Source organism: Elephas maximus, chromosome 6 (assembly GCF_024166365.1).
Source record: "Elephas maximus indicus isolate mEleMax1 chromosome 6, mEleMax1 primary haplotype, whole genome shotgun sequence".
Taxonomy (NCBI): Eukaryota; Metazoa; Chordata; class Mammalia; order Proboscidea; family Elephantidae; genus Elephas; species Elephas maximus.
In genome coordinates this window covers 108,136,213-108,158,178 of record NC_064824.1, presented here as the reverse complement: position 1 = coordinate 108,158,178, position 21,966 = coordinate 108,136,213, and the positions used below count along the sequence as shown (strand labels likewise).

Genomic DNA, 21,966 nt, shown 5'->3' with positions numbered 1-21,966 from the left:
ATCAATTTTACATTTTGGAACAACATGTCAGTGCCTTCAATGACCCAAATAGATCCTCAATCATATAATTAAATTCTTTGACATATCATCTTGGTCATCTCTAAGAAGTTCTAACATAAAAATTTGTCCTAGTCATTCTGTAACGTGAAAACACTAACAATCCAGGCAAAGTCTCCTGTTTAACACACATGATAAGAGAACCTCTTCTCACTCCTCATATGTAAGGAAAGCATATACTGTCAGGTGGCTTTTAAGGGGATAGTGTTAAGGTGTTAAGGGATGATGTTTCTCCTACACAGTTCTGTCAATTTCCCTATTAAATTTTCTCTTCCAATTTAAATGTTTGTATACCATCTACCACAGAATAGAAGGCAAACAGCTTCCATCTGTTTCTTATATATGTGAGGATACCTTCAGGTTCTCCAACAACGTCCTTATAACCCCGCTGTTGTGGATTTTTTCTAAGTCATCTGGAGCAGAGACAGGTTATTTTGTAGCAGATTAACACTTGTCTTGATGAAAAAAGATATTTTCTTCAAACGACACTGTGATTTTGAAGCTACTTTTGTTCTTTCTATAATTTTTGTGTCATATATCTTTATCAGTCATTAACTACTATAATCTCTAGGGCAGTATTAGTTCCCCTCAAAATAATACAGGAGCTTTCTATCAATTTTATGAACTGTCAAATACAGTAGAAGGAAACTAAAGTTAGGCACAGAAATACAACCTAATAGATAAAAAAGCAGTAAAAAATAAATAATTTTCATATTTTCTACACTGGTTTAACCTTAGAGATTCCTAAAAAGCTGAGGCTAAAACAGCCTTTTACTTCTGTGGCTTTAAAGAGTCCTTTCAATAAAATCAAATATTTAAAATTTCTATATAAGCTATATCAATATTTTTTCCATTTTTATTATTATTTTTTTAGTTTCAATAAAACATTGCAGTGATAGTTTATATTCCCCTGTGATTCCAAGAAGAAGCAGGCTCTTCTAAGTATCAAAATTTCCCAGACTATAAGCCAGTAAATCCCACATTTAGTTCAGAAGCACACTAAGAAGTGGGGATACTTATAAACAGAGGAATATTTTCACATACACATAATAATTACTCGATTTTAAGGCTCATCTTCCCAAAAGCTAAAATGATACACTTTCAAATTGGTACTAAACTGATTTTATTCAACGTACTTTTTTAAACAACTTATGTATAAATACGAAAGCAGGATGACATTTAGATATTTCCAGAAGTCCGATTATATATATCCTTTTTTGGATGTACAAAACTCTGCTGAATGGATTATGAGATCTTCAGGAATTACAGGTTTAGATTTGGCAGAATTTGCATTTTTTAAAAATGTTTTCTGTAGTTCATATTTTTAATCATATCTTTCTATGAAAAAAATCTTCCTGTGACTGTATTATTACAGAATGTTATAGGCATTCTGAAAAGGGCATATGGATCCCTCCCACACCACCAATGGTTAAATTTTCTTAACTGCTTGGGCTTTTTTGAACAGAATCATAATGAGACAGCAAAGAAGACTGTCGCTAAAGGAAGGCAACATGCTGAAGTTTTGTTTCAACAGTGAATAGGAGCCCCTGATATTTCAAATTTTGGCAAGATCTTCCTTCTAAACCTGCCTAAAAGTAAATTTTATTTGGGGAAAAGGAAGGATATCAGAAATCAGTGGCAGAACATATAAGAGGCAAGAAAAAGAGAAGGCAGAAAAGAATTTCAAGTTTAAAAAGAAATGTATTTTTTGGGGTATTGAAAGGGCATTACAAGTTTGTTCACGTACAAATTAAGTTAATCACTTTCTTCTTTCAAGGATGCGTATTTTCTTTTATCTCTTCATCGACAAGAAAAGTCGAACTATCCCATGGGTATTATCAATTTTAAAGGGAAATATTAAATAATGGTTGTATTATTTCCTTCCCAGCTAAAGGCTTTGTCCAAACAAACCATGTGTAAGCAAGGTCTTGGTCACCAGGTCAAGGCAGAACTCGAAGTCTCCTGGCTGGAAAAGATATGAATGTTTGCTTTGATGCTGAAGTTAAGAGGTAATAGGTAGAGTTTTAATAATAACTCCACTCAATGAAATTCAGCTGAAATAGAAATCCTAAGACTACCACTCTTTACAATGTTTAGGCAGTATTAGAGAGAAGAAACTTGATTTTGGAGTAAACATGGGCAATGGAAGAAGATGTTAAAGAAAATGCTCAGGGAAGAAAGAAGGAGATAAAAGTAGATGCACTAAAAATAGTCAAAGAGCTAGTGACCAGGATCTAAAATGGAAAATCAAAATTCATGTCAGAAATGTAACTTCAATCTCATAAATTAAAATCCACAAAGCAACAGAGGCACATTCAAAGAAGATCTGTTAGGAATCACCTGGTGGAACGATTCTCCCATATAGTTAAATTCGTTTTTATCAAATAATAACCAGAAAGAATGGACATGGCATGTGATTTTCATTTTACTCTAAAGCCTAGCTTTTTCAGATAAGGTTCAAACTCTTAGCAAGCAATCATCACCAATAATTCTTTACTACCTCCAACCTCCCCTTTATTTTAAGAACTCATAGTGTATAAGACGAGGAGGTCAACAGAATACTTAATGAATAGGATTTTAGTTATGGCAACAGATACGTGTTCATCGCTTACCTGCCCGCCTTTAGGCTGGTATTTGATGTTGTCAGTTGATCCGATTTTGGACTTGACATTTTTCAGGTCTGGCAGTGGCTGGTTAATAAGCCGAAGCTGCTTGGGAGTAGCGGGAGATTTTGGAGGAGTACGTATGATGGCGACCTTCTTCTCACTGGGCACCAAGATGGCAGATTTGGGGGTTCCTGGTGTGTGTGGGGTCCTGGGGTAGCTAGGGGTTCCAGGAGTGCCTGGTGTGCGTGAAGAATAACTTGGTGGTGTGCCAGGAGTGATGGCGGTTGATCCAGGGGTAGTGGGTGTTGAGGTGCCACTTTTTCCTGCTCTGCGAATTGGCTCTGACCCTATATTAACAAGCAAACAAAACAAAACCCCACAACATTAGCATGTTCTCAAGATATCCCTCTTCTCATAGATTGTTAGAACTCAATTCATTTAATTTCTAAAGCATTTAGAAATGTATATGAGTCATCATAATAACACTCAAAAGGGTTAATGACCTCCTTTCTTTCATAACCTGCTTCTTTTGAACTGGTATTGCTATTAACACAAAGATAAAACCTGGTTATTTTCCTTAATACTCATGTAAGTGTGCCAAAAGCTATTTTCTAATGGTGTGATCATTAAGGCATGTGGATCTGTCTTTAGTTGAAAGAAGAGTCTACACTGAATGATATGTATGGTATCCACTTCTCTCTGCAGTAAATTAATTCACAGATTCAGGTGGACCCACAGCATTGGGCCATGTATTTAGACCACAGAGTTTTTGCCTGTGTAAAATGGTATTTGTTAAATTGTGTTTCAATATTACTTTCTCAGCTTATCTTGAGGAGCACTGTGAGTTGTTTATTATAGGCCATTCATACTATGTCATATATTGTCCTAATACACCCTATATTGTGTCCTTATAAGGAAAATTCTCTCAGCTTTTAATATCAAAAAAATCTATTTCTCTTCTAAGAACTGGAATGTTATAACCATATATCCATGATGGATCTTGTACCTCATTGTGCCTGTTCTGCTGCTTTCATCACTCCTTTGGGAGTTTGGTGTCAAATCAACCATCCATCACTGTCAATTACGTAGGCTATTTTGAGATGCATTTCTTCGCCTCAACTTGACCTCAGCCTCATTTTATTATTTTACTTTTTTCCTCCGTACTACATTTCTCTGATATTATCTTTTGAATGTAAGGATTTTTGAGTGCTATTTTGAAGGAATGCTAATATAAATAAGAGTATAGCATCTTGCAGACTTCAAAGCAATTTTATGGGTGAGGGACCTCCTCTGTATTATTTGCTACTGTAGCTGGCATTATTGCCTTTCATGGGCCTGAACACAGTAGGTGCTCAACAAATATTTTTTGAATGGAATGAATTGGATTTAGAATTTATCAGAAGTCTGATGAGATTTTTTTTTTGTTTTTTCTTTATGGAGACTGAGCTGAAGTGATGTTAAGGGTGTAGAAAACAGCTTCTATTAAAATAAAACATTTTCCTAAAGAGTCATTTCCATCAGTAGCATCACTAAGGGAGTGTGTGTGGGTGGGTGCAGACCACTCCAGGTGACACTGTCAGAGAGGGGTGACAACAAAATGACTGTCTAAAATTTTTGTAGTGTTTCAGCAGAAATTTATTTTTTATAAAAATATCCCTGTGGTCAGTTATAAGAAAACATTTTTCATAAGCCCAGCTTACATGTCTCAATACACCTACAAGGCTAAAACTCTCTGCTAATTTACCTTTCGAACCTTCTAATGCCCGATTACAATGACACTTTGAATCATATGGTTTCGTCTGCCTGGGCTACAAGCACACGTTGTTGTTTTCGTTGCAGCTGTGTTTTTATAGTCACTGAGTTTGTCAGTTTCTGGTGTTTTAGCTATCATATTGTGGTAATTATTATTTGTGAACTTATATCAATAGTTTTTCTGAGAATGAAGTATTTGTCTGATACAGGAGGAGGTCCATGGGGAGAAGATGAGATCATGAGTTACTGTACTGGATGACATCAACCCAAGTGACTTCCATACTTGTAGAAAATGGCTTTAAGCTTGAAACAAAGTAAAGGATAAAAGACTTGTGTTACATCTGAGGAATGAGGAATGATCACAAGTAACAAGGTCTTAACACTGCGGTTCAGTACATATGATCAAGTTTTATTGTAATAAACTTTCCTACAGTTGTCAAAATGATAAGTTTAAGTGTTTCCTATTTGGTCCTATTTAGTTTAAGTGTTTAACCTATTTGAAGAGGTTAAATCTAAGATACCAAAACAATTTTAAAAATATTTACCAGTTACTGTATGAAACTGTGCTCTTATTTATCTTGTCAACTCCTCAGTGACAATGCCTTTCTCTCCTCTCTGGCTAAATAAACTTGTGGCATGGCACTGTTCCTTAAGATTTTTTCAGTAGCAGTACAAAGTGCCAGAACATTCCATGTGCAGTTAAGGAGATGATAGGACAGGAGGAGGCAAATTCCTTTTCTTTTAATTGCCTTTATGCCTTTTAGCTATTGCTACATAAAATAGACCCTTTGTCTTTAGATTATCAGAGGATCAATTAAGTTCATTACCTAATAATGCAATACAATATGCCCATGAACATAAGTTAAAAGTCAAACAGAATTGGCTCCGAATATTTTAAAAAGCAACTCACATACAGATACATTTTAAAATGCAGCATGCAGTAGCTTGAATATGTGCATTTATGGAGAAAATGCCATTTTGTTTCCATAGCAACAAATACAAGCATAATTCAAGGTGTTCCTCTGGGGCACGCAGTTCCTTTGAGACCATGTTTTGTCTCATCACCCCTGGATTATTTCTGATGGCCAATTTCAACCCTAGATATTGGAGATAAGTTTTTCCCTGGATTACTGACTCTTAAATGCCCTCTCTGCTAGTTCATTTGACCCCTTTATTTTTGCTAGGATAAAAAGAGTTTTAGTGGTTTCAAAACGCTCTTAGTTCATACTTCAAGGAATGCTGATATTTCATGAAACTAAATAGTATAGGGTACAGTCAGTCTAATTTTAACAAACACTTTCACTGTAGGCAAGTAACACTGTTTAAAGTGTCATGCAAAATAGTCACCCTTGAAGCAGGCCAAGTGTTATTAAACATTTTAAAAAAAGAAATCCTGAAATCAACTGTAATGTGACAATGGTAGTGACTCCCATCATTTTGTCCTGGTCCTTACATGACAGATACTATTCTCCAAATAATTCTACAGAGAGGTTCTCTAGTGGTATTGCCTGCAAACAAATATACCAAAAGAAAAAGAAAAAAAACAAACCCGTTGCCATCAAGTCAATTCCGATTCATAGCAACACTATAGGACAGAGTAGAACTGCCCCATAGAGTTTACCAAGGAGTGTCTGGGGGATTTGAACTGCTGATCTTTTGGTTAGCAGCAGTAGTTCTAAACCACTACACCACCAGGAATTCCAAATAAATATAGAGAAGGCATCAGGAGCACAGGTTTTGAGGTTATCAGAGGGCTGAATACCAAACTCAACCATTTTCTATTTGTGTAGCGTTGGACAAGTTACTTAACCACTCTAAAAATCAGTTTTTCTCATCAATAGATTGAACGAAGCTATTAAAATCTAGCCTTCAGCATTATTAACTACAGTGAGTGAAATAATGTACGTTAAGAATTTAGCATCAATATGCGCTCAATTTGTTGTTGTTAGTTGCCGTCAATTCCAACTCATCGTGACTCAAGTGCTCCATAAATGGTAGCTATTTTTGTTGTGATAGTAAAATATTTATGAAAATAATGCAAAGCTATGTTTTACTAGATAGACTTAGTAGCAACCTGACATGTAAGTGGGCAACGACTAGAGCCTTTTTATATCCCCTATATAAACTGTAAAAATAATTGCCAACCAGTTCATGAAGGACCATCAAACAAAAAGAAACATACGCTATTGCACAGAACATGCTACATCTGCAGCCTCATTTGGAATGTAGACTCAACAAACTGACCAGAATCCTAGGTTTTGATTGTTGACTCTCCAGTTTGATCCTAGAACTTGGAATTCTACTAAGAGTTAAGCTTATATTGATATATATTTAAAAAATCACTGACTATTGGTTTTGTCTATTAATTATTTCTTCAGAATTTTCTTTTTTGCTATAAATTTTGAAATAAGAGAGAAATTATATTCTGAAAAAATTATTTAATCTTATTGAATGAATGAGGGCAGTGGTGGTGCAGTGGTTCAATTCCTGGTCAATATACTCAAGCACAGCAACCATTTGTCAGTGGAGACTTGCATGTTTCTACGATGCTGAACACGTTTCAGCAGAGTTTCCAGACTAAAAAAACTAGGAAGAAAGGCCTGGCAATCTACTTCAGAAAATTATGTCTCTATGATGCTGAACACGTTTCAGCAGAGTTTCCAGACTGACAAAACTAGGAAGAAAGGCCTGGCAATCTACTTCAGAAAATTATGTCTCTATGATGCTGAACACGTTTCAGCAGAGTTTCCAGACTGACAAAACTAGGAAGAAAGGCCTGGCAATCTACTTCAGAAAATTATGTCTCTATGATGCTGAACACGTTTCAGCAGAGTTTCCAGACTGACAAAACTAGGAAGAAAGGCCTGGCAATCTACATCAGAAAATTAGCCAATGAAAATTCCATGGATCACAATGGTCCGATCCTGTTGTCCTATTGTGCATGAGTTGCCTTGAGTCAGCAGCCAACTTGCTGGCAGCGAACAACAACAATTTAGGAAATCACAGGGTGCTATGTGCCCCTTTCCTCTATCAACGGAGGAGCTAGGTATTTGGGACTCATCATTTACAGTCCAGATTTTCTGATTCTTAGGATAAATATTTTTAATGCATGTTTTATTTGAATGATGTAAAAGATAAGAACATAATAATTTCTCTGCCACTTAAGAGGTTAAAAAAAAATAACAAGGAAGAGAAATGAAAATAAACCTACTAGTGGTCCGTCGTGCTGAAGAAGAGATGGAGCTATTGAGAGAGAAGGAATTCTCATCTCTGTCTCCTGACACACCTCGGCGAGGAGGGAGGATGGAGGAGGGTCTTGGCAAAGAAGAGCGCTTTTCCGGGCTCCTGGTAACTCCATCCTGATTGAAGGAAAAGAGGACAGTGCATTCCTACCAATCTTTATTTTAATTATATAAAGTGATTACATTGCTCTGATTTTTTCCCTCCACTTATGATAGATGAATTTATTTTAAAACACACTAACACATTTTATACACCTATAAACATTTTTGCTTTATAGCTTAGAGATCATATTTTCTCAAAGGTCCAAGTCCAAACTATTTATTATATATAATGTAATTTATTATTGTTAATTATATATAATATGATATAAAATAAAATACACTATATATCATATATAATTTGTTCTGTTAGTTTATATTTAAAATTTCACAAGATAATCAAAGTAGTAAAAAATCAATCTTGGATAGCATATCTAGATACAGAGAGATATTTTCTATATTTTTTTACTGGTTAGGTTGTTAACAACTATTGAAACTTTTAATTTGTATTTGTTTCTAATACAGTCTATTGTTTATGTCTCATATGCTTTAGAACTTTAAGTCTTTGCTGTCATATATTTCCTGAATCTTGTCCTACAACCTTCTCCCAAATTATATTCCTTTCTGCATCTTTTATTGACCTGCTGCCTTACCTTGTTCCCTGATTCTGAGTATGGCAAACGGTCTGTGGAGCCCGCTGAGTTGGGCTGCATTAAAAAACTGTCAGAAAATGTAGCCCTTTTAGTCGTACTAGGGCAGGCTGAGCTGTATCTTGGGGACTTTGTGCTACCCTGTAAGGCAGGAATCTTTGACAAGGTAGAATTCTAGCCGTGAAAGAAAACAAACAAAAGCACAACATAAACCAAACTATGAAGTAAAAACAAAATAAAAAGAAGCATAAACATATAAGAAATTAAATGTTTAACTTTAATAAGAATACATGATAAATGGTTATAATTAATGATAGAGATGTACATTTATGTGAGAACAAGACACTTTCATTGAACACCTCCTTTTAACTGGAATTAACTTAAGGATACTCATATAAAAATGTATGCCACACATAAAAAGAAAACTAATGCTAAATTATTTGACCTTACATTAATCAGGTTCAGACCAGGCTTCCATGTTATTTGATCTCCTTTACTTACAAGCACTGTGGTTGTTTAGGCTTGGTACATAGCAGTGGCACAATGACTATTTATTGAGTAAATGGTGGGTGGATGGACAGATGGATGAGTGGATGGAGAGAAGGATGGATGGATGGAAGGATGGAAGAATGAATAACATTGCTTAGATATGGAAGAACTGGCTTTGTGAAATTCTGAGACCAAATGGATGGTTTGATACAGGAATCTGTAAGTGTATAACTGTACTCAGAGAAACAGAAGACATGACTGCAAGTATTAACGCTGTAATTTAGCCTCTGAAAGAGGGGCAGAAAAGACCCTTTCTGGGAAGAAGCATGGTAGTGCTGAGACCTCCCACTGTTAAGGTCTAGAGCCAGAGTTTGGGACAGAAGCAGAAAAAATATGAGCACGCCTCTCTGGTGTGGACTACTTTGGGTGAGCAGAGTCACTGAAAGCCCTCTGAGGCTGAGGTGGCCATTTTTCTTCAGTAGTGAAATTGTTCAGGAAGAGAACATAATTTCAAGATGTTCTCGTCTCTGCGAGAAGCTTGGGTTATTCTGAGGATTCAATTATAGAAAGTTTTTGGAAGCAATTCCCACACTGTATATTTATATCCAAGACATAGTCATATTCCTAATATATACTATTTTCAGTGAGTTTAAAAGTGAGTATTATATTCACTCCTGCTTCTGTGCCTTCTGGAGGAGTGGGGAAATAAGCTCCCTGGAGGGTCCCTTATCACATTCTGATGAGTTTAAGTGAGATTTGGCACAATGGCCAACTCTTTGCAAATGTCAAACCTTTTCAAAGAACTCTTGTAGTAACTCAAATCACTGCATGATGAGAGACCAAAATAAAGGCTCCAAATATTGAATTCTACTATTTGAGGATGTGTTATCAATAGAAATCGCACTTTATAAAATAAGTCTTAAGATGGAAGAATATTACAAATGGAAGTTAGCAAGGTGATGATTAAAATCTTTTTTTCTGGTTAAAAGGAATGCTTGGTGGCTGAATTTTTAATTTTTAAATGAAACTTGATATACAATTATCTAATATAATACCAAATACAGATAAAATGTTTTTTACAGATTTCTATGCATAAAAAAAAAATGTATAAGGTCTCTAATTAATCTATTGGTCTATAATGGCACCATATTTGGAAAATATCCTGAGAGTTTATCAGAATTCTTTCTCTAATAAACACAGCTCTTAAGAAAAAAAAAAAAAACCCTTAAGGTATGTACATAATTCATATATTGATAATATTTCAAGAACTTCAGAACAACATTTTTGAGGCCCAATATTGGGAAAAACTTTTTTTTTAAAGATTAAGAAAATTTCTTTTAAGACAATCTACATTGTCTTTCATCAGAGAACTGCAGTGCTTATATATAATGAATCTATTTGATGAGTGAAATGGATACTGGGACCAAGTTATACTCTAGAATTAATAACATTTTTATGCATAGACTACAGCTGGTATGATGTATTATAAATTCTTAAAATGAAAGTCAGCCCCCAAAAGACTGCCCATAAAAGTCACAAGACTTAATTTGTAGGTGTTGATAGCTCCTGAGGAGACTGTCTGCAAGCAAGTGGGCTGGATGTATGGCTTTTTGGAAAAAGCTGTGCTGGCATGCCACTTGTCTCATGGCGGACTCTGTTAAAAATACAAGCAAGTAAGACAAAGCCAAGGGAATTTTTATAATCAAGTGATTAATATAATTTGTCTGTCACAAAAATAGCAGTTGAAACTGAGATTTTATCTCGACTTTTAACCTTCATATCCACTTCGGCAGAGTCAGAAGCGTTCACAGATTGCACATATCAATTCTTGTTTTAGACACATCGCATCTTGAGTGGGAAGTGTTACTGGGTCAGCACAAGTCATTCTGCTTTGATTGATCCCACCCACAAAAGGCTGAATATTGAAAGTGTGACTTAGGAAAGAAAATGGAGTAATTGGATTGCCTCAAATTACAGAAGATAACTACTAATGTCATGCTAAAAAACAAAACTACAACAAAAAAACCAGCCAAACCAAAAAGAAAAGAAATAAAGGATTGTGAATAGGTCAGGTTCATAATAATAAAGATTAGTTAAAGAATCAGAGAGAACTATTCTGATGAATGTACAGAATATCAGAGATAAATTAAGAAAGAGTTAACCTCAGGGATTTTAGGAAACATATAGGAAGAAGATGAAGTATTAGGAAGGAAAAGAGGAGAATAATAAATGAGGGGAAAAAAAAAAAAGAAAATGACGGTGTAATCTCTTGTCTTCAGAAAGTCTACAAGGGCATTGACAAAAGAAGAAAGTTTTGTATCAGGAAATGCACATGGTTTCTGTAGTAAGTGTAAACATTGAATGCTGATTCCTGTTGGTTTACTGGAAGACCAAGGAACTTGGAAATTTCCTAAAGCTTTTCCAAACAATGTTCACTTAAAAATTCCTTTCTTAAAGGGGCAAAGCTCAGACTTACTTTTTATATCTGCTCCTGAAGACTTTCATCTTCCAAATACAGGCAGCCGCTGGGTTATGAAAAAGATCTGTTCCTGTTTCTTTAAGCTTGATGTGTAAGTTAGTTAAAACAGGTGCATATGGTTCTTATTTAGCCTTACTTTTTGGTGGCATAGTGGTTAAAAACTATGACTGCTAACCAAAAGGTCAGCAGTTCGAATCCACCAGGTGCTCCTTGGAAACTGTATGGGGCACTTCTACACTGTCCTATAGGGTTGCTATGAGTCAGAATTGACCCGAAGGCAATGGATTTTAGTGAATGAAAAGGTTCAAAGCCTTTTCAATGACTTCAAAGCTGCACTTGCAGCACGTGAAGGTGATTGTGATGAAGAATTTGTTTCCAGTAGAGGTTGGTTCAATCGTTTCAAAGCGAGAGCAAATTTTTCTAACATTAAACGACAAGTACAAGTTGTCCCTAAATCAGACGTTCATAACCCAGGGACTGCCTGTAATAATAGTAATAAAAGTAACAAGTATCACTATTTATTGAACGAATACTATGTGATACCGGGTACAGTTTTATAGAGTTACTATATTTAATTTTCATAACTAACATAATTTAACCTGCTTATTTTTTAAAATTAAAGTACAGGAAGTAAAGGATCATACTGCTAATAAACGTTCAGAATTTAGATCTGGTCTGTTCACAGCCCTGTTCCTAACCACTGCAACTTGCTACTTCCCCATTAGGAACAGAGGTGAAGAGACATAAATCTTGAAAACAGATTGCACTCAAAATAAAGTCTGATATTTATCAAAGCAAGAAATGTATTCTATTGTTTGCCATCTGTTCAGGAATATGTCTGAAAACACATAAAAACCAAATGCTTTCTTTTATCAATGTAAAGCCCGTCAGGTTAAAGATGATTTGGTTGTCACTGGAAATAAATCACAATTTTTCACAATAAAGAAAAAAATAGAAGTCTAAAATCTCACCAGTTTTTAAAAGTCCAAACAAAAAAATTGCAATTTACATATCAGGTGTAATGGCTAAGACTCATGAATGCTGTGATTTTACTGATTAACATTATTAAAATTATTTGTTGTAATTTTAGAACTTAATTTTTTCTGTCAATCACAAAGGAGTAAAAATACTTGATAACAACTGTGGCCTGTTAGACAAAGGTCTTTAAAATAGGATTAATAACATAAAAAGTAAAATTAACAAAAGAAGAAATATAAAGGATTTGTAGACATATGAAGAAATTCAACATCATTAATAAAAACCAAATTAAAACGAGACAGTATTTCATTTCCATAATTTGGCTGATATAGAAAAGAATATATGAATATCTAGTAATAATGAATGTGGACAACTCATATACAATTGGAAGAAGTATAAATGAATAGAACCTTTTTGGAGAGCAATTTGGCACATGTAACAAAACTTTAAATATGGACAGTCTTTTACAAACAATAATTTCACTACTAGGAAATTATCCTAAGGCAATGTGTAGGGATGTATTTCATGGGTTTAACCGAAAGGATTTCTAGAGTTAAACTGTTAAAACAACCACAAAAAAGTCTGAAAGTCTAGATAAGCAATTTGAGTATATGCTTGCAAATAAATAAAATGAAATATTATATAGTTACTAAAGTGATGTAAAAGATTATTTTATGGCATGGAAATATGTTTATTGTTTAATAAAATTTACACAGTAAATGCCTCCATTTTTGTTATTAAATGTATAGAAATATATTAAAAAAACCTCAAATATTTTACATCTAAATGATAACTAAAGTTATCTTTAAATTCAGGAATTATAGCTGATTTTTTTTTTTTTTTACTTCTTTTGGTTATTTAAATTATTGTAATCTAAATGACTTCAAGCCATTTTGTCATAGTATTATTTTTAATAAAAAATGAAAACATCTAATAAAACATAGTTTAGTATTAATTACCACAGTTTAACTTCATGTTTTGAAAAGTTAGTAAAGTGAGCTCCGTAATTTTTGCAAGATCATCCTATTTCATGTGTTTCTGTCTTAATAAAGACAAAGCCTACGTTCTGACCCTGCCCTTACCAACTACCATCGTGTGTCCTTCCAGAAGCCGTTAAAACACACTTGGGTGTCACAGAGAATCATTCCAGGTGTATGAAAGATTTAAAATGACGTAAAGAGTAAACATCTAAAGCCTAAACTACACCTCAAGTTAATTCTGCAAATAATGCAGAAAGGAACTTCAAATGAAGGAAAAGGAAAAGCTTGTTTTACTCACAGAGACTTTGTCCTTTGCCTGTTTAAATACACCAGGAGCCTGAGCTGATTCACCACCTGCTGCTGTTGAAAGGGAAGGACACAAAACAAACAACCTCAAACTTAGTGGTGAAAGACCACGTAATGCATTTTTCAACACCTTTTGGACGAGCAGTTGCTAATGACAGGGAAGATCCTCCGTATTTTGAGATTCAAATTCGTTAACTAAAGAAACCCGTATAACATAATAGCACGTGGCTCACACTGTGTGTGATAATTAATATAACCAAGTGTTTACCAAGCACAGGTAAGCACACCAAATAATTTCCTCTCGGCTACCGAGATACATTTGAATCACTACTCACGAGTAAGAGCTTGTGAAGTGGAAGTTACTCACAGAACAGCGATTCATGAGCCATAGAATTTAAGGAAAAGAGGGCTGATTGGCTTCTAGATTTGTCATGATATACAAGAGTGTTCATGGAAGTTCCCAAAACCTCTTCTTGTTCTGCGAACTACTGGCATGCCAGCAGATGTTTGTGCCATTTTCTATTCTAAGCGACCATGGCCTGCCAACCCCATTCCCTCTGCACCCCTCCATTTCATAAAATAAATAACAAAATCATTTAATGTAAAAAATGCACCACGTGAGTAGAGAGGGGAAGAAAAATAGCTTGTCAAGGAGAGAAAACACGAGAGGAATTTTAAGTTCAGTAATATCAAACATGTTCTATACATGCACTTCCTGTATGAAATTATTACCACATCTGTTACTGTTGTTTCTCTTGCTGCTGTTTGATACTTCTGGTTTGAATTTTAAACTTCATTATCTCTAGCATATTTCTGTTGATGACTTACCTGACTTGACTTAAATATCTCTCATGATTTAGAACAACCCTTTGTGTTTCTGAAAACCACCCATATTTTTGTACTTAGAGAAAAAGAAAATTGTACTTGGAAAATAAAATATTCAAGTGTGTATGTTTACCCATTACCTTCAAGTCCATTCCAACTCATAGTAACCTCAGTAAGACAGAGTAGAACTGCCCTACAGGGTTTGCAAGGCAGTATTCTTTATGGTAGCATACTGCCATATCTTTCTCCCATGGAGTGGCTGGTGGGTTTGAACAACTGACCTTTCAGTTAGCAGCTGAGTGCTTTAGCCGCTGAGCCACCATAAGAGAGAAAACCTCAGCAAAAAATTACTTATCCTTAGAAGCACCGTTAATGAGTTTCAAAAAAGTTCTTACACCATGTGCGGCACTAACACAAAAACATTAACTCTCTTGGATTTGCTATCTACAAGTTATGTAGGAATGGCTAGTAAGATTATTCACAAATTCTAGAACTGATTCCTTAAAGAAGCAGCACAAATGATACCTTCCTATCACTTCTATGCTGTATCTCAAATTTCTGTGAAATAGTTTGTTTGAAACTCATGACTCCCATGTTCAGTATATGCTTTTTTCTTGAATGGGTACCTTAATCTTTGACTAGAATAAGGGAAGACACAAAATAGTCCAAAGAACTTAATTTCCTTTAAAGACTGAATTTAAAAAGCCTATTAAAATTAGTAACTTGAATATCAATGTCATGTAGTCACCACATTAAACCATTTGACATTTCCTCTGAAATTCCACAATCCCGATGACATTTTTCAGTCCTTTTAGGTAGGATATAGGATTTTTATTCCTAAATCAAGATATTCTTCTCCTTGCCCAAACGTTTGTCTAACTAGAAGAAAAATACCAAGTTTAAAGATGCTAAAAACCTGAGCAAATGAACTAAATAAGATATAACACAGGATTTAGAGATGTGGTGTTAATTCCTAACTCCTAACGTAGAGGAACTCCTCATTCTGAACCTTCATCATCCAGGTTTGTGTCTAAGCCTTTCACTTTCAAATCCTGCCTTACATACCGGTTCTGGAATGACAGCGCATGAGAAGATTCGTATATGAAAAACACAAACACAAAACACTTTAAATTTTAGTGGCTATCACAAAACCATCAATCACCTTCATTTTCTTTCTCTCCCATCAAAGATTAACGCTGCTCTTAACCTTTAAAACCATCCAAAGATTTATGCACAGGCCTTTATGATTCATGATGAAAATGAAGTTAATTCCTTTCTGAATTAGCAAACCAATATCTTCTTTTATACACTACAAGTTGGTCACTTAATAAGTGACAAAGTAAAATATAAAGTAAGATGATCATAGTATCATTATACATATAAAATAAATACTGCACACTCAAATTTAGGAATAAAGTTTGCATTACAGATATTTGTATGGGCTTTTATGATACAAATAATTTGTAACATGTTTTATTCCTTCATTCCATCACTTCTTTACTAAGTAAAAAATGAGCATAATTTGGAGAAGACAGAGAAGTAAAAGGTAGCAAAATAGAAACAAACTTGGGATCTAAGATATTCAGGGCAGAGGAGTTTTAGAATTTGATACTGAATTATATAAGAAAAATCGACAGTTTTGATCCAACACATTTAAGAAAATCAAATGTCAAGGTGTTAGCCAAAAGATGTAGTACAGTAGATTGAAAGCCTTGCTAATTTTGGATATGAGGAACAAAATCTGATGAGATTACCAATTTCATTTTTCTTCTGTTAATTTTCATCTAAAGAAGAGATATTTTACAAATCACAATTTTACCCTCACGTTGCTTTTCATTTTTAATCTCTAAATCACTGTGCATTCTTGGTGTGATTTTTAGTAAATTCATCAACATCAGTAACAGATTTGGCAGTAACAATGTAGAAAATAGGAGAAATACGTATGGGTTTAAGCATGAGGGAGGTAGAAAAAGCAAAATAATGAGAACGCATACCATAATTAAACTTATCACCATCATCTAACCAAAAACACAGGATGCAAATAGGACTCCTCATAACATGACATTAGAGCATAATGCCAAGATACAATGACGCATTGGTTAAGTCTGACTATGACAAAGAAATATATGAGCAAAAGGGGATAATGATACAAGACACTTAATAGCAAAATTGTTCATGACCGCTGAGAATTCTTGGAAGAAAAACAAAATAAGACTCTCCTACAGCAATGACATTAAAAAATAAAACAAACAAAAAAAGAAAGTCTATGTTTGCCAGCCACATTGCAGAATTGAACAGTCACCTGTCGTTTTCCGCTTAACACAGGAGAGATGAGTTGGTCTAGTATATTTGATAGCAGGTTTTAAAATGAATTTCCTGGAGGGAGAGTGGGCCTGAACTTCTGTTTTTTTAGCAAGTTCAGCCTTCTTATAAACTGCTATGAATAAGAAAACACAAAAAGCATACCATCAGGAAAAAATAAACACTTGGAGCAAAACCGAAAGAAATTTCATAAATAGTTACCACTGTTAAGCAGTTTCTTCCACAAAAGAACAATAATAAATTACTTTAAAAACATTTTTAAAGAAGTGATTGTTAAATGAACCTTTTTTCCTTCTCACTTCATCTCTGGAGACTGTGCTAGGTTCCTTTTTAGCTATTTTTCTTTCAGGAGTGGAAATTCTGCCTCTCCCGGTTTTAAAGGGCTTTTCTTTTCTATGTTTCTCAAGAGATGATCTCCGAGCTTCCTTTTCAGCTTTCTCCTCTTTAGGAATAGTTTCTAACTGTTCTGTCATGATGCTCCTATCATCATCTGCGGATCAAAGCAAATCATGACAACAACAACAACAACGAAAACATTAGTAACAAATGTACAAAATCTCTCATATATTTAACAAAATGCTAAATAAAGAAATAAAGGGATGTTTAAAAATGTTATATTAGGGGGAAAAGTATTTTTCCTACTTGGTTACTGAGTTTTATTTGGGAGTAGGAAATTAAAAAAAAAATAATGCACACCTTGAGTGTCCACCCAGAGGCTGTCAGCATCCATGATGGAGTCATCAATGGTGGTCTCGTCTTTGTATTCGTCGTAGGTTTCTGTCTTATATTCTGAGAGTGCAACCTCTTCTCTCTCAGGGGAAGCCGGAGCCTCTGGGGAGCCATCCTTGGGTTCTGCCTGGGCTTCAGCTGCCTCTTCTACTTCAAGTTCTTCTTCATCATGAGGAGAGGGTCTCCTTTCCACCTCAGGCTGCTCTAGGGCTGCAAAACGCACACTGTGGGAACCAGACTCCCCTTCGTCGGTTGTGGTTTGCACTACAGTTATGAAATCATCCTCAATGGTTACAACTGACTCAATTACTCCTTTGTGTTCACCAGGGCAGGTCTCCACGAACTCCTCCCTGACACCTGGGACACCCAGGTCGGTAATCTGAAGGGTGTCTGAGCGAAAGAGCAGCTTATCGTATTCTCCCCGGGCTTCTATCTCTTCTTCCTCACTCTGAGCCTCTGCTGGTTCAGACACGATCCCTTCAAGCAACGGCTCTGTAACATCTGAGGGTGTGATAGATATATCTGGGGTCTCTTTGCTTTCTTCTTTTGGCAGCTGAATAAATTCCATCTGGACATCGGCTCTTTCATCTGTGGCTAAATCAGCCTCCGAAACAGCAGCTGCACAGGGTATTTCCACTGACAACTTGATGGCAATCTCGTCTTGAATTAGAGAAGACTCTGGGGATGTTTCCTTCTTGCCCTCATCAGGTTTCAAGGACTCCATGGTCAGGCTTTCATGCTCACCACTAGACTCATAGGATTCCTCTTTGTCTACGGCCTCCTGGTGTACCAAGTCAGGCTTGGCCACCTTCTCTTTGACTTCTGTCTCACTCACTTTGGTGCCTTCTTTCATGTGGACAGACTCAACATCCATAAACGCATCTGCCTCCTGAGGCACTTTGGATGAGGGGGTCAGGTCCTGTTGTGTCTCCTCGAGTTCAAGCTCTGTTACCATTCCAGCATCCACGGTTAGCTCCGCGGGTGTCTGCTCAAAGTCACTGATTTGAACATCTAATTGACCCTGGTCAGCTTTCTCTGCAGCAAAATCCAGTTCTGGTTCAGCTTTTTTGGATGGTTCTACCTCAACCACCTCTGGTACTGAGCTCAGACCTTCCTCTGCTTTCTCAGCCATGGGTGGTGGTGTATCTTTTGATACTGCCGGTTCTTTGGCCAAAGGTTGTTCATCAGTGACTCCTAATTCAACTGTTTCGACTTTATCACCAGCCTCTTCTGTTGTTGTGGCATGTGCTTTTGAATCAACTTGTTCTTCACTTTTTTCTAGTACAGTATCCAGCTTATCATTCACTTTCTTTTCCTGATCAAACTCCCTACCCAGTCCTGACATATGTGGGGATGTTTCTTTCTCGGTGCTAAACTCATCTTTGACTCTTCCTGCAGCTGCCAGTTTGACTTCAATCAAAGAAAGGTCTGTGGCTAAATCTCTTCGAACTTTATCATCAGTGCCTTCATAAAAGGAACCACTCTCCCCTGACAAATTCTCACTGTCTTGAACAGGTGATGGGAGTGGGACTGTATATTTATTGAACACACAGTAGCCCAGGTCTTCCAGCTGACTGTCTGTTTTTACAATGACGTGGTTTTCATCAGTCACTGAGGGCAAACCAGTACCCTCCTCGATCACAGTCTCAGATGGGACTGATTTCCTCCTTGCAACCTCAGCGTCTGCACTAACGGAAGCTAATCTTGACCTTGTGCCTGCCAGATCTAGCATTTCCGGCAAGTCAGGGGCCATGACAGTCCCATTTTTATAATAATCTTTGGCTAGGAAAGGTGACTCACATGTTGTGTCAGCGTGAATATTTTCCTCTCCTGTAGCTTTTTCTTCCTCTATCTTTTCTTCTTCCTCTTTGTTTTCTATTGGGAAGCAAGGGGCTTTCTCCAGTCCAGGTGTTGTGGCGGGAAGGTAATCATCCCCTTCATCCATACTTCCACTCGTGTTGGTCAGAATATCAGAAGCCAGAGGAGAAAGATCATGCCCCCGACCAAAGTTAAATCCAAGGGCTATGGAATCAAGGCAAGACATGGGCAAATTGATTGACATGCTTCTTTGCTCTATTGCAGACCTACCACCAAGTCCTAAACTTCTGCTTAGTGTCAAATCATCCTTATTCTTACTATGGAGATCCCTTTTCTCCCCATATACTTTTGGATCAATAGTGAACATTCTTTCTTGAGGAGAACTGGGTTCCTCGGGTAACTCAGATGGATAACTCTGGGCAAGCGTACTGTACCCTGTTTCTTGTGCTGCAGCATGGGGTTGGGGTTCCTTTCCTGCCTGAGTTTCCTCCTCGCCATTTTTATAAGTGGGAGCTATAGTATCAAAAGACTCTTGGGCACTTTCTCTTGTGTCACTCAGTTCATAGTAATCACTGCCTGGCTGAGTGCTTTTTGTCACTTCTTCTTTCAAGGCAGATGTTTCAAAGTACTTGGACATTCCTGACTTATCTTCATAAAATGGCATGTCAAGCTCAGATGATGCTGCAGCCCCAACCCTTTCAACCTTATCTTTGTCAGCAACTTTCTCTTCAAAAAGTTCCTGGATTGAACTCTTTTCACTTAGTGCACATGGTTCAGTCAACACTTTCTCCAATGTTTTAGAGGTCAGGGCTGAATCTGTAAATTCTTGCTCCAAACTTAGAGGGAACAAGTCCTGTTTTAACATATCTGTGGTAGGCTCTTGACCTTTCTGTTCTTCTTTTGAGATAGTATGCTCTGTGGTGGTCTGAGTTATGCTTGTTTCATCATCTGTCAATTTGGGAGGTTCGCTCTCTTTTGGCACAGCTTCTTTGTCAGGGATGGTAATTTTTTCTTCAAACTTTAGCTGAGTTTCCTTTTCAGTAAGAATAGGTTCCTGTCCACTGGGGGTGGAAGTCTCTTTTTTCTGCATACTTTCTTCCTCTATGGCCCCCTTTTCTTCTCCTGAAACTTTCTCTGTGATACATTCTTCCATAATAGAAATGTCAGTGTCTTTGTGTGAGGTAATTTCCGCTGAGGCTGGTGTTTCTGCTGTTTTGTCAGGTTTATCCTTAAGGGGCTCTTCAACTTTAGAAGTATCTTTGGCAGTCTCTGGGCCGCTGGCTTCTTCTAGAGATTTTTTATCTGGCTGTAATAGGACAGGTGAAAAGGGTGATGTTGTTGGAACTATTTGATTCTTCAAGACATCTAAAGGAAGAGTGAAGCTTCCACCTTGAAAGGGACTTGGCATGGGAGAGTCAAATTGTTTCCCTTCCCATTTTGGGATATCGTCAAGCACATCTTTTTCCTTCATAGGTGTTAGGGGACCAGGAGATATTGGAGCAACTAAACCCCACTCATCCTTTTTGGCTTCCATTGGCATTTCAATGAACCAATCCTTCTGCTCTTTTTGAGCTGGAGGCTCTGTAGGGACGCCAATGCCAGCTACTACTAGGCTTGGTTCTGTCTTCTGTTTTAAGTCTTCTGGACTGGCAAATAGACTGGGAAGTGCTTTTTCTTCTTCTTCGTCTTGCACGTCCTTTTCATCAGGGGATGTTTTAGTTGTCTCAGGCTGAGAAACTAAGGCAGCATTTTCAAGGTCTTCACCAGGCTTAATTTGCTTTTCTGACTCCTCTGCTTTCTGGTCTAATGGCTCATCTGTAGAAGGACTCAATTCCTGTTGATCACGGAACTCCATCTTCAAGGCTGTAAATAAACCTGAAGTAATTGGGTGGATTTTTAAACAGATAACAGGCAATTGCTTTCAGGCAGTAAGTTTAAAACTATATTTTGAAATGATAAATGAATGGTAGTGTAAAAAGAAAAACTATGAAACATGCAAGCATGCCACCCATTTAAAAATCAATATGAAAATGTCAGGACTGAGATATATGTAAGTTATTGCTAAAATAAACTCTCATTGTAAATTAGCGTGTATAGTAATTGTAATAGGAGTATAATTTTGAGTACTCTTCTGTCCTCTTTGCTTACTTTTGGTCTCTCCTAAACATTACATGTAATTTAGTAGAAAAAATTTCATGTGCCTTCCAGAGATATAAATGATAAACTAAAGAATATTGAATAAGTACCTAATATTAGGGTATAAAAGAAATACATTTGAAATAGTAAATATGTATGAGAATTGATTTTTACTAACTTTTTCACTTGTTATCTCATTTTAAAGTGAACTTTTTTTTTTTTTTTTTTTTGGCACGCCATGGACAGAAAACCAATTAATTCATAATGATATGAGTGTCAATAGTTTCAAGATCACTTGATCAGCAAATACCAGCACCAATTTTTTGGACATCAGGAGGTTTTATACATAATCAATGTTTAAGTTTCATCAAATTCTCGTCTGTATGTAGGTTTAAGAAAATATGAATTATACTATTATTACTGGAAAGTTGCATGAGTAGAGTAACGACATTTTTAAAAGACTTTTCTCTCCATGGTCATGACCTCATTCCCTGGGACTTGACCAACTGGAGAAGCATTGCCCAGTAATGGCTTGAGAGATGCTTCCCAGAAATTGAA

At 36.3% G+C, this 21,966-nt stretch overlaps 1 protein-coding gene across 43 annotated transcripts in view; it reads right to left on the bottom strand.

Moving 5' to 3' along the window:
• MAP2 (microtubule associated protein 2) overlaps window positions 1–21,966 on the bottom strand; it is a 288,976-nt gene that overhangs the window by 20,448 nt on the left and 246,562 nt on the right. For 15 of the 43 annotated variants that reach the window (XM_049888022.1, XM_049888038.1, XM_049888034.1 and 12 more), the window contains 7 exons: window positions 17,422–21,147; window positions 17,009–17,215; window positions 16,706–16,840; window positions 13,571–13,632; window positions 8,350–8,520; window positions 7,627–7,774; window positions 2,670–3,010 (listed from right to left, as the gene is read on the bottom strand). In XM_049888022.1, the coding sequence (XP_049743979.1) occupies window positions 2,670–3,010; window positions 7,627–7,774; window positions 8,350–8,520; window positions 13,571–13,632; window positions 16,706–16,840; window positions 17,009–17,215; window positions 17,422–21,147 (4,790 nt within the window). The remainder of the gene's footprint in view (window positions 1–2,669; window positions 3,011–7,626; window positions 7,775–8,349; window positions 8,521–13,570; window positions 13,633–16,705; window positions 16,841–17,008; window positions 17,216–17,421; window positions 21,148–21,966) is intronic. The other 28 variants (XM_049888039.1, XM_049888042.1, XM_049888045.1 and 25 more) reach the window with 13 other exon arrangements.